This window comes from Musca domestica, unplaced genomic scaffold, assembly GCF_030504385.1.
Source record: "Musca domestica strain aabys unplaced genomic scaffold, Musca_domestica.polishedcontigs.V.1.1 58, whole genome shotgun sequence".
NCBI lineage: Eukaryota > Metazoa > Arthropoda > Insecta > Diptera > Muscidae > Musca > Musca domestica.
Window position 1 is genome coordinate 2537191 of NW_026712360.1, and position 13323 is coordinate 2550513.

At 39.1% G+C, this 13323-nt stretch overlaps 1 protein-coding gene across 4 annotated transcripts in view; it reads right to left on the reverse strand.

Annotated features, from left to right (window-relative positions):
- Positions 1 to 13323, reverse strand: part of LOC131805592 (prominin-1-A-like) — a 43992-nt gene that overhangs the window by 1594 nt on the left and 29075 nt on the right. The window contains exons 10-18 of one of the 4 annotated variants that reach the window (XM_059128923.1): positions 11034 to 11325; positions 7640 to 7893; positions 7184 to 7537; positions 5586 to 5675; positions 5406 to 5519; positions 4071 to 4217; positions 2736 to 2891; positions 2143 to 2289; positions 1872 to 2015 (exon numbers count right to left, since the gene is read on the reverse strand). In XM_059128923.1, coding sequence (XP_058984906.1) covers positions 1872 to 2015; positions 2143 to 2289; positions 2736 to 2891; positions 4071 to 4217; positions 5406 to 5519; positions 5586 to 5675; positions 7184 to 7537; positions 7640 to 7893; positions 11034 to 11325 — 1698 coding nt within the window. The remainder of the gene's footprint in view (positions 1 to 1871; positions 2016 to 2142; positions 2290 to 2735; positions 2892 to 4070; positions 4218 to 5405; positions 5520 to 5585; positions 5676 to 7183; positions 7538 to 7639; positions 7894 to 11033; positions 11326 to 13323) is intronic. The other 3 variants (XM_059128925.1, XM_059128926.1, XM_059128924.1) reach the window with 3 other exon arrangements.

Consider the following 13323-nt stretch of genomic DNA (forward strand, 5'->3'; position numbering starts at 1 on the left):
TTTAAATATATCTGCAATGGGCATGGTAGATCAATACAGGTAGACCCATTGAAACAGCTGATTAAACAATGAACTGTCAAACCAATTTTGGAATTTAAAATTTTAAATATTCTTTTTAATTTATAATTTTTTTTTTAAAAATGTCTTTCTTAACAACCTCTGATAGGAATCCTATAAGAAAACTTATAAAAATATACTTATTTTTGAAAAATAATTAAAAAATCTGACAGTCCAATGTTCCGAAACGTTGATGCATCTACCTGTATGTGTATGAATGTTCCCAAGCGTTGATGCTTCTACCTGTATTCTTCTACCATGGTAGTGGGATTTCTTAACTCATTTTTGAGTTACCGACAAATATTGAAGTTGGCAGCACTGTTGCTATCAGTAAGACCATGGTAGAAGAATTCAGGTAGAAGTATCAACGCTTGGGAATATTCATATGTCAAAAATTGTTAAATGTTTCTTTAAAAAATAGTAGATTTGTATATGTTTTAATTTCTACAATTTTAAATAATTTTTCATTCAAAAATTTAAATTCCAAAATTGGTTTGACAGTACAATGTCCCAGCAGCTGTGCGACGATGCGACTACCTACATTCTTCTACCGTGGGTAAGACTTTATTTTGGTTGCTAACTTGCCGAAAAGTGTTGATAATTGCCGAAATTAAAGGCATTTTAATTTTAACGATTTTTGTCGGAAACTAAAAAAATGAGTTAGAGAATCCCACAACTGATGACCTGTTCCAGAACTGTACGAATGTAAAAGATCTTACTACGAGAACCGATTTTCCTTTTATGATCTCGAAAAAAATTTCAAATTTAAATTTGCATTAAAAATACAAGTAGTGGGATTCTGTAATTTATTTTGGAGGTATCGCATAAAAATGCTTATAATTTTGTTAATTATCGAATTTTTTCGGCAAGTTAGCGGCCAAAATAAAGTAGTCGCTAAGTTCTAGAATTATCAACAGTGCTGCCAAATTTAAGTTACCCTTCTCAGTCATAAATTTTGAGTGTTAATTTTGGGCTGCTATCAGACGATAAGGGTTTTACATATGAGCTGTCACTTTTATTCTCCATGTGAACCTTCGTGAGTATGTCAAAATTGTCATTTCATTTACGACTTATAATTTATGCTATCATATTGTAACTAAGAAGGAAAAGTCAACTTGATTCTACCATGAAACAAACAACACTTTTGATTAAATCATATTTTTCCAATGAAAATAGGGCTCGCTGTGATCGAAAAAGTACATATGTCCTTTACTCATGTAATTCATAACTGAAATGTCGTCCATGTATCACACTATGTGTAAAACTTCTACATATGGAAAATTTGACACTACATATGTAAAAAAACATATCGTCTGATAGATCCTTAACTGATATTTGTCGGTAACTCAAAAAATGAGTTAGAGAATGTCACTGCAGATAACATTGTTACAGATTTGGATGTAAACATAGCGTTAAAGTACATTAACACTTGTCATTACAACACTGTCAATTCCATTGCGTGAACGTCAAATGAAATTTACTCTCAAATACAAAATGACAAGTAAAACAATTATACTTGTCTCATTTATAGCTGGGTTAATGACGAATTTTGACATTCAGATTCAGACACTTTTTTTATGTGTTTCTACCTTAAAAGAATAGTGTCAACATAGTGTTATGTTTAGGCTGTAAATAGGAAAAGAGAACTTTATTAAAAGGGAACTCAAATAAACATTTCGTACAACAAGCCATAATTACAATTTAATCCACCCACAGACACGGTTCTCTCCTTATTTTTTTATTAATTCCATGAGGACATTTTGGGAAATAAGTTCTGGTATTAAAACAACATTTTTTTGACATTAGCAACTTACATAACGGGTTTGGAACTTTGCTGTGATTGGCCACGTTGCTGTTGGGCCCTACTGCTAGCCATGCCTCTGGGCTGGCTACGTTCACGTTCATAGGGAGCTGTAGTGTCGTTATCCAAATTAAATTCCTCAGTACCTTGTCTTCGTCTATTTTGGAAAATGGAATAAGCAGAAGAATAACAAGATGAAGACATTCAATCTTGCATTTTACTATATTTTTTGCTATAAATTTTCCACACTAGCTTTTACATTGTCGTACATATTTCAAACTTACAAGACCGGTACTGATTTGGCACTTTTGGGTGGTAGTGCTCGCGGCTGTTGTCTACTACTGCTGGGTGCCCTAGATTGGCTACGTTGCTGGGAATATGTGCCCGCATCTTCATCATTTAAATTAAACTCTTCAGTACCTTGTCTTCGTCTAATAGGGAGTTATGTTTTCAAAATAAAGGGGAGTACATATTATGAGACCAAAATTAATAAAAAGTGGAATGTGGCTTTAAGCTTTTCTAGTAGATTTCTAAAGGTGAAAATAAATAAAACAAGTTTTTGACTGGCTCGAGTCATAGGCAGGCTACTTCGGAAAAGAACAAAGGGGCGTTGGGCCAAAATCGAACTAAGTCAACCTAAAACTCTCCTCTTCCTCAACGAAGAAGCCAGCAGACTTAAGATAGTCAAAAAAGCGTTTTATGTATTCTCACCTTGACGAATATGATATATAAGCAGCTTGGCATTATGGCATGGCATATTTTATGACATATTATATAGTCAACCGTCATTTTCATTTATAATATGCCATGCTACAATGCCAAGCTGCTTATGTATCTTCACCTCAATTAAATTTGTCGCAAGTTCTTTCAGACTTACAAGACCGGTACGAATTTTGCTGGGGCCTGTATACGTGATTGTTGTTGGGGCTGCTGTCTACTACTGCTAGGTGCTCTTGGTTGGCTACGTTCACGTGCATATGTGCCCGTATCTTCATCTTCGTTTAAATTAAACTCTTCTGTGCCTTGTCTTCGTCTAGTATTGAACATTTACGCAACACATTTAATAACATTGATTACAAATTTAAAAAAAAGTGAAAAATAAAATGGACACAACGAATGCAAAGTAAAATGAAATAAAAAGAAAAAATTGAAAATCATTTCAAAAAGCTTTAAAATAAAAGAAAATTTATAATCAAAAATAAGAAAGTAATTCATGGTAGAATTACAAAGGTAACGTCATGCAATCATATGTTGTCAATTTTTTCCACATAATGCGTTTGACAATAACCCCTTGTCAAAATGTTTAAGGTGTGGGTACATAAACAATTTGAAGTCTTCGCATGGCAAATATTTCGTGATATATCATAAAGGGATACCAGAGCCGCATTCGAATCCTGCCGTCGTTTTCCCTTTAGATGAGAATACATAAAACGCTTTTTTGACTGGCATAAGTCATCGTGCCGGCTTCCTCAGAAATGAACAAAGGAGCGTAGGGCCAAAATCGAACTAAGTCAACCTAAAACTCCTTTGTTCCACTACGAAGAAGTCAGTCGATGACTTAAGCCAGTCAAAAAAGTTTTTTATGTATTTCAACCTTTATAATTTCACATTAATATGCTTAGTCATGATGTCAAACTGCTTATGTATTCACACGTTTATTCGTAAATACATTGCATGGTAGAAGAATACAGGTAGATGCATCAACGCTTGGGAAAATTGATATGTCAAACATTTTTTAATTTTTTTTTTTTTTCAAAAATAAATAGAGTTTCATAAGTTTTTTTATACGACGCCAATTTGAGGTTGTTATGATATGCATTTTTCCAGAATTTGTACAAATTTGAATCATTTTTCATTCAACATTTTCAATTCTAAAATTGGTTTGACAGTTCATTGTCCCAGCAGCTGTGTTGATGCGACCACCTGTATTCTTCTACCATGGTAAATACATAGTATACACACAAATCAGAGATGGGAACCCGTTTTGTATTGACATAAATTTGACAGGGTAAATTGCAGTAAATGCAGAGCAGGATATGTTACCTTCTTAATTGTACCATGTTACACTCTAAGAAAAGCAAATGTAAAAAACAAAACAACATTGAATGCAAGTTTTATTGCAAAACACGCTCTATTGAACATTACATTTAGATAATAATTCCTAAACTACCACTAGGGGTTTTTTCGTATGAAAATAATGCCATTTACTTACAAGGCTGGTTTATATTTGGCAGCCTGAGATGGCTGGGAACGTTCCTGCTGTCGACTGGGTGCTCTGGGTTGACTTCTTTCACGTCCGTAGCTGGCGGTTGGCTGACCTTCATCGTCCAAATTGAATTCTTCGGTACCTTGGCGACGCCTAGAAAAATGGGGGGAATGTTATCGATTTAAGAGTGATTAAAAAGTGTCGATAGTGGATTTTAAAGAATATTTTGGGTGGGGGAAGATCTGTTTTGGATAGATTTTTTTTGGTAAAAGAAAAAAGAACTTAAGGGTTACCAAGTTTAAGTGATGGCACGAAATTGAACTACGTCAACCTAAACTCCTTTGTTTATTTGCTGAAAAACCAGCTGATCACATTAGTCAAAAAAATCTTATGTTTTCTTTTTTTTATCATGATAGAAGAATACAGGTAGACGCATTTTCGCAGCTGCTGGGACAATGAACTGTCAAACCAATTTTGGAATTGACAATTGTTAATCAAAAATTTTTCAAAATTGTAAAATTTTTTGAATATCGCTTTTTATGACAATTTTCAATTGACGTCGTATAAGAAAACTATAAAAATCAAATTAATTTTTGAAAAAAAAATTTTTTTTGACATATCAATGTTTCCAAACATTTTTGCATCTACCTGTATTTTTCTACCATGCTTATTTATCGTTGCTTTGTTCCAGAACCTGCAAGAATCTACTAGCTTTGGAATTTTCTTCCATATCATAAAGGGATAACCGGTTATCGTAGTGAAAAGTTCTGAAACAAAGCACGTATCCTCGCATCGTATATTTATTTACACCGACACTTTAATTAGGCGTTATGCCAATTTGCGTCATTTTTTTGACATATATTCGAAGGAATGGACAATCTAAATTAGGTGTTTTATGGAAATACATTTGGTGTAAATAAACCGTTTACACATAATACCATGTTTTACCATGGTTCAGAGGTTTGTATGATATTTGATTTTCAACACTAATTTCAATATTTTTTCATTCAAAATTTAGATTTCCAAAAATGTTTGACAACTCATTGCTATTATGGTGCATACGTCATTTTCGATCACAGCGAGCCCTATTATTTGTGATGTGAAAATATGTCAGAGTTGCCATTGTGAAGTTTTTTTAAGAATGATATTGGATGACATTAAGGACTATCAGACATACAATTGTGGACTATCAGAGCCATAGTTTCTGAATTTTTGGGAATATATTTCAAAGTCTATTTTTGGTGAACTTCTTAGGAATGTATTTTGAAGGACTGTCGGATTTACTAAGTGGATTATTTAAAAAATTGTTTCAGAGTTCTCAATACTACCAGTGTTACTCACATAGGTGGCTTGGCCCGTGGCTGTTCACGTTCATATGATGTGCGATCACGCGAACGAGCCCGTATCGGGCCAGGTGAGCGCCAATTATCTTCAGGTTCCGGTTCGGGGCGTCTTCTATAGAATTCAAAAAACATCAAATAATTATATAATTCAAAATAATGAATTTAATGCCCTACTTACGGTTGACTACGGCTGCGTACCGGCGTTTGTTGTTGACCCACTGCATCAATGTCATCGATGTCCAAGGTTTCTTCGGTGGCAGTGCGGCGCCTAAGTAAATTACATTTTAATATTTAATTCTAATAGCATGTTTACATAGCAAAATCTCTACAAGATAATCACTGACCACTCACAATAATATTCATTTATGTTTTCTGTTGTTAAATCTATTGTAATTGATCAATTATCTGGTTAAACCATTTAAATACTTTCTATGTAAACCTATTTTTAAGGTTGAAACAGATTAAAGCTTCAAACGTGACTTCGGCACATGGTAGAAGAATATAGGTAGACGCGTCGACACAGCTGCTGGGACTATGAACTGTCAAACCAATTTTGGAATTGAAAATGTTGAATAAAAAATTATTTAAATTTGTAAAAATTGTTGAAAACGCGAATTATAATAGCCTCCGAATGACGGAGTATAAGAAAACATATAAAAATCTACTTATATTTGAAAAAACATTTAAAATTTTTTGACATATCAATGCTCCCAAGCGTTGATGCATCTACCTGTATTCTTCTCTCATGCTTCGGCATGAAAATGCAACACTGTTGCCATTGCCACACTTTTGTCAGCTAAGAGTAGCAACAGTGTTGTATTCTTACGACGAAGCATGGTAGAAGAATATAGGTATACGTAACGACGCAGCTGCTGGAACAATGAACTGTCAAACCAATTTTGGAATTGAAAATAATAACCTCCGAATGACGTCGCATAAGAAAAATATGAAACTCTACTTATATTTGAAAAGATATTTAAAATTTTTTGACATATCAATGGTCCCAAGCGTTGATGCATCTACCTGTATTTTTTTACCAAGCGAAGTCACGATAAAAGCTATGGTAAAATTAAGAAGCTAAATGTTTAATTTTTTTTAAATTATTCCTTTGACAACATCTCATTGTCAAATTTTATATTTACAAATCCATTGTTTACTCACAAATCAGAGATGGGAACCCTTTTTCTTTGCATTCAAATTTGACAGCTTGGACTTATTTGAAATAATTTTACCTTTTTAATTTTACCATGATTTAAGGTTTGATCTGTTTTAGGTTTAATAACACGTTTACACACAAAATCGCTATTCGGGATGACATTGACATTTGATCAATCACAATTTTAATTTTGTGTTTTCTGTGATTGGTCAACTATCAGGATTAAATGTGAGGGTACATAAGCAGCTTGGCATCATGGCTAGGCATTTTAATGTCAAATTATAAGGAACAACGACGGCAGAATTTGAGTGCGGCTCTGGCATCCAGTTATGATATGTTACAAAATGTGCCATGCGAAGACTTCAAGCTGTTTGGGTGCAAATACATAAATAGCTTGAAGTCATGGCTAGGCATATTAATGTCAAATTAAAATGGAAAACGACTGCAGGACTTTAGTGCGGCTATGTAATCCCTTTTTGAAATGTCAAAAAATATGCCTAGCCATGACTTCCAGCTTCGTATGTACTTACACCCTTTATGTACTCTCCCCTTTAACCCCTGATAGAGATCTTGTATGTGTAAACCTACTTTAATTTCGCAAAATCTCATCTACGACTTACAATGGTGCCGGTTTTCGTCGACCACTGCTAGTGCTGCGCTCTCGTGACGTACTCGAATCCCTTTCGCGTCGGCGACCTCGATCTCCACCACCGCCACCGCGTAAACGTATCTGCTTCAATGTGGTCAATTTGCGCTGCAAGGTGATTAGATTCAAACCCACCGGCGTCGCAACGGACCACAGTAGCAATGTCAAAAAGGGGAAGAACCACAAGGCATTGACAAAATCGATCATGTTTCGACAAAGAAATATGCGATTTGCATCAAAGATATCAAAGAACGGGCGACACTTGGCTGTGGTATCACCCAATTGTGAAGACATTGTGGCCTTGTCGCTGGCCAAATAGGTTTTCAGTCTGTCCCAAGAAATAAAAATTCGGAAAAAAATGAAAAAAAAAAAAAAAAAACAAAATCGAAACATAAATCATGTCCGGATTTAATTAATGGCTTCTGTTTACCTTTCGGTATAGATTCGTGTCTGATTGTCACATATCTCCCCGGCCGTCTTCTCCAGATACTCCTGTATGTTGCGCAAATGATTCAATGTCTGATTGACCTGCTTGGCCCAGGGGTCCCTTTGCAATTCCAGTGCTGTCAGATGATAGAGTATTTCATTCTGCAACTGCTCCAGTGGCTGCAGAATGGACGATTGTAAACGTTTCGAACGACTGCCAAGTGTTGTCATACGTGAGGATGTTGCCACGTCTTGTATCTGCAGATAAATGGTAACAAGTTGTACAATTCCAATCAGAACAAGCAAAAGCAAAAACAAAAACAACTGCGGGAAGAACAACTAAAAACTAAAATTAAAATAGCTATCCTCCTTCTGCAATGTGAACCCAAAGAAATTTCTATGGCCAAGGATATGCCATGGGCATTGGGAGGGCAAAACAAGTTGAATGTGATTTTTTCTAAGCTTTTCGGAAAAAAGCAGATGTCAGTCACACCATACCACACTACGCCAGCCAGCGGCGAACAAAAATCACATTGTTTCCTTGAAACTCTTCCTATAGCTCCCTGGCCATCCAAGCAATCAGCTTACACAGCCGAAGAGCTCATACATATGAGTCCGGACAATGGTCGAGTGTGTAGTCAAGGCGATTGGAATGATTGTTAGTTGTCGTAAGCCATTGAATGGCATGGTAGGGACTCAATCAACCAACCAACAGCCCACAAAACTGAATGGAAAAATATTGGTAATAACCAATGTAACTCTGCTTGGCAAGGGGGAGGGAGGGTCGGAAGGAGAGAGCGTGTATGTGGGGTATGATGTCGGAATGCCCTGGGAATTAAATTGTTTCTGTTGCAAAAACCGGTTTATTGGTGTTAGTGTCCCAGTGCGTTCGTCGGGTCCATACAGAAATGATGATGATGTTGTTTATTTACCTGGCTAACCAGGTCAATTACATGGAATCTATGTGGACATGCCCGGACATGAATAGAATCTTGTTGGTATTCTTAATGTCTTCATTGAATGAAATCGGAATGAAATGTGAAAAAGAATGAAATGAAAGGAATGCGAAATTGTGACAGCGAAGAGTTGGGAGGGAAGGAAGGGAGACATTTTTCCAAATATGGAAGGACAGAGGTATCAGGTCCCATAACATAATTGGTAGACCTATCCGAAGTTTCCAACCAAAAAACCTATTAAATAGGCTTTGTTTCTACGGAAAACCTAAGTAGATGACACCAGGAGCCATCTACTGCCGAGTAGATGAGCCCTGGGCCAGCTACTGTAGAGTTTATGGGCCCTGGGGCCAGCTGCCGTAGAGTAGATAGGTCCTGGGGTCAGCTACTGTAGAATAGATGGACCCTGGGGCCAGCTACCGTAGAGTATATGGGCCCTGGGCCAGCTACTGAGGGGTAGATGGGCCCTGGGGCCAGGTACTGTAGAGTAGATGAGCCCAGGGGCAATCTACTGCAGAGTAGATTAACCCAGGGGCCAGCTACTGTGGAGTACATGGACCCTAGGGCCAGCTACTGTGGAGTAGATGGGTCCTGGGGCCAGCTACTATAGAGTAGATGGGCCCTGGGGCCAGCTACTATAGAGTAGATGGGCCCTGCGACCAGCTACTGTAGTGTAGATGGGCCTTGGGGCCAGCTACTGTAGAGTAGATCGGCCCTGGGACCAGCTACTGTAGAGTAGATGGACCCTGGGGCCAGCTACTGTAGAGTAGATGGACCCTGGGTCCAGACACTTTAGGGTAGATGGGCCCTGGGGCCAGCTACTGTAGAGTAGATGGACCCTGGGTCCAGACACTTTAGGGTAGATGGGCCCTGGGGCCAGCTACTATAGAGTAGATTGGCCCTGGGGCCACCTACTACAGAGTAGATGGGCCCTGGGGCCACCTACTGTAGAGTAGATGGGCCCTGGGGCCACCTACTGTAGAGTAGATGGGCCCTGGGGCCACCTACTTTAGGGTAGATGGGTCCTGGGACCAGCTACTGTAGAGTGGAGGAGCCCAAGAGCCAAATACTGTAGAGTAGATGAGGCCTGGGGCCAGGTACTGTTGAGTAGATGGGCCCTGGGGCCAGTTACTGTAGAGTAGATGAGCACAGGGGCCAGCTACTGCGGAGTAGATGGGCCCTGGGGCCACCTACTGTAGAGTAGATGGGCCCTGGGGCCACCTACTTTAGGGTAGATGGGTCCTGGGACCAGCTACTGTAGAGTGGAGGAGCCCAAGAGCCAAATACTGTAGAGTAGATGAGGCCTGGGGCCAGGTACTGTTGAGTAGATGGGCCCTGAGGCCAGTTACTGTAGAGTAGATGAGCACAGGGGCCAGCTACTGCGGAGTAGATGGGCCCTGGGGCCAGTTACTTTAGAGTAGATGAGCCCAGGGGCCAGCTACTGTAGAGTAGGTGAGCCCTGGGGCCAGCTACTGTAGAGTAGATGGGCCCTGGGGCCAGCTACTGTAGAGTAGATGAGCCTAGGAGCCATCTACTGCAGGGTAGATGAGCCCAGGGGCCAGCTACTGTGGAGTAGATGGGCCTTAGGGCCTGCTACTGTGGAGTAGATGAGCCCTAGGACCAGCTACTGTAGAGTAGATGGGCCCTGGGACCAGCTACTGTAGAGTAGATGGGCCCTGCGGCCAGCTACTGTAGAGTAGATGGGCCCTGCGGCCATCTACTGTAGAGTAGATGGGCCCTGGGGCCAGCTACTGTAGAGCTGATGCACCCTGGGGCCAGCTACTGTAGAGTATGTGCCCTTGGGCCATCTACTGTAGAGTAGATTGGCCCTGGTGTGGTGTAGATGGGCCATGAGGCCAGCTTCTGCAGAGTAGATGGGCCATGGGGCCAGCAACTTCAGAGTAGATGGGTAGAAGAGCCCTGGGGCCATCTACTGCCGAGTAGTTGAGCCCTGGGGCCATCTACTGCCGGGTATATGAGCCCTGGGACTAGCTACTGTAGAGTAGGCGAGCCCCGGGACCATCTACTGCCGAGTAGTTAAACCCCATGGCCATCTACTGCCGAGTAGTTAAAATTCATGGCTATCTACTGCAGAGTAGTTGAACTCCGGCGTTCTCTACTTGCGAAGTTGATGAGCAACCGGATAATCTACTGCCGATAGATAAGCCATCTGCAGTAGAACAGCCGGGTCCTTAATGTGTAGTATCTGAAGCTAGATGCCCTCTATTTTAGAGTAGCTAAATTCCCCTGTTGTAGTAAATATGCTTCACTAAACCATTGCATACCTCCAGGCGCTTTGCTCAAATATAAAACCCTTTCCCATTACGAACCTCATCTCTTTTCAAATTTTTATTTGATTTAATGAATCATCATCAATTATCTTACATTACACTTGACGGTATCATGTGATCCCAACACACCCACCCACTCTCCCGCTGTACTTACCTGGAGTGCCACCCTCTGCATTTGATCTATGAATGTCGCCAAATCTTTTTCCGGTGTTGGTGCTCCGATTGTGGTACGATATGTGGTCAAATTAAATGACGACGTCTGCAGCATACTCTCCAGGATACTTTGTATGGTCTGTGTCAGCGACAGCAGGGTGCGCTCGGATACATCTATGGAATCGATGGCTTGCGTGACTTTGGGAAATTGTTTCAAATTGGAAATTGCCGTTGTATTAACGAATGCATCCAATTGAAAGACATTGTACGATGCTTCGTTTTTTTCACAACCTCTGGAGAGGAGAGAATTAGTGTGGCGCGAGAGAGAGATGGAGAAGATAGCAGTTGAAAGCGTAGATGGTTGCCATGAAATTCAATAAGAGAAGACAGACAGACACACACATACACACACCAGGGATGTTGAAGCACCAAAATTTGTGTTCCGTTGATGTTGTTGTTATTATTGTTGTTGTGATGGCATTCAGTCATCATCATCGGACAAGTAGTAATTGTGTGAGTTGTAAAATTTTTGCAGATAAAAATATTTTTTTTTGTTGGAATCATTAGTGGCATTGAAGATACATGGATGGATTGGTTGGTACAAAGGTGACAGTTAGAGGGTCGTTTCATAGCAAAGGTGTTTTGGTTATTCTTTTCAGAGAGGGGGGCGGTTTGGGAAGAGAAGTGCTTACTCAAATAAGAAAGATAGGACAAAGGTCCCTTTGGTGTATGTTTCCAACGGGTTATCATCCATATGGGACTGGTGCAGAATTGTTTCAATTTTAATTATTTTCTCAATTTGTCATTACCAGGGTATTCAGTTTAATTGAAAGGAGCTGACAAAGATATTCAATAGCTGAATATGTTTCATAGAGTATGGCTATGTGACAGGGATGAGACATTGATTTTACTCTTTTGTAGGGGAGGGGAGGTTCTAGAAGTTTCCTAAATTTTTTTCTGTTCGGGGGGGGGGGGGGGGGTTTGCAAAAATCAAGGAAACACGTACAGTATCTTGACTAATTGGTCTGTATTCGTAGCTCTAATGGTGGAGTAGGAGGAGAATAAATATTTACCATAAATAAATAAAGAAAAGGTTATGGATAATGGAAGTATAAATAAATTATGAAACATTTTGGCGATGGTAGAATTAAGAAGGTATAGTCATGCAATCATATGTTTACAAATTTTTCAAAATTATTGTTAAAAAGCTGTAATTTCGGCCGGGCCGAACTTTAAATACCCTCCACCATTTGAAAAAAATTTGGCAATTTAAAAAAAAAAAAAAAATCCGTTAAAAAATTTTGTTAAAGTCTTTAAAATACCGAATGTAGCTGTTATACATGGGTCTGTATGATGACATGGACCTGCATAGGCAACTTTTGTCATAAGCCATAACAATATTCAAATGCGAAACTTGAAAAAGATGGTTGAATAATGTAGCTAAAATCATTAAAATACCGAATATTGGGAGGTACTGTTATATGGGGCCTATACGAAGCCATGGACCTGCACAGACAATTTTCTGTCATAGGCTGTAGTATCCGTTACGAACTTCAGATATTAAATTTGAAACAATTCCGGTGAATAATGTAGCTAAAATCATCAAAATACCGAATATCGAGGGGTACCGTTATATGGGGGCTATACGAAGACGTGGACCTACATGGCTCATTTTCTCTCTTAGGATGTAGTATCCGTTACGAACTTCAAATAGCAAATTTGAAAGAATTCCGGTGAATAATTTCGCTAAAATCATCAAAATACCGAAAATAGGGAGGCACCATTATATGGGGCCTATACGAAGCCATGGACCTGCACAGACAATTTTCTGTCTTAGGTTGTAGAATCCGTTACGAACTTCAAATACCAAATTTGAAACATTTCCGTGGAATAATGTCGCTAAAATCATCAAAATACCGAATATGGGGAGGTACTGCTATATTGGGGCTATACCAAGACGTAGACCTGCGCAGAAAATTTTCTGTCATAGGTTATACTTCCCAATACGAACTTCAAATACCAAATTTGAAACAATTCCGGTGAATAATGTCGCTAAAATTATCAAAATACCGAATATCGGGAGGTACCGTTATATGGGCGCTATACGAAGACCTGGACCTGCAGAAACAATTTTCTGTCATAGGCTGTAGTACCCATAACGAACTTCAAATACCAAATTTGAAACATTTCCGATAAATATTGTCGCTAAAATTATCAAAATACCAAATATGGTGAGGCACTGTTATATGGGGGTTATACCAAAACGTAGACCTGCACACACAATTTTCTGT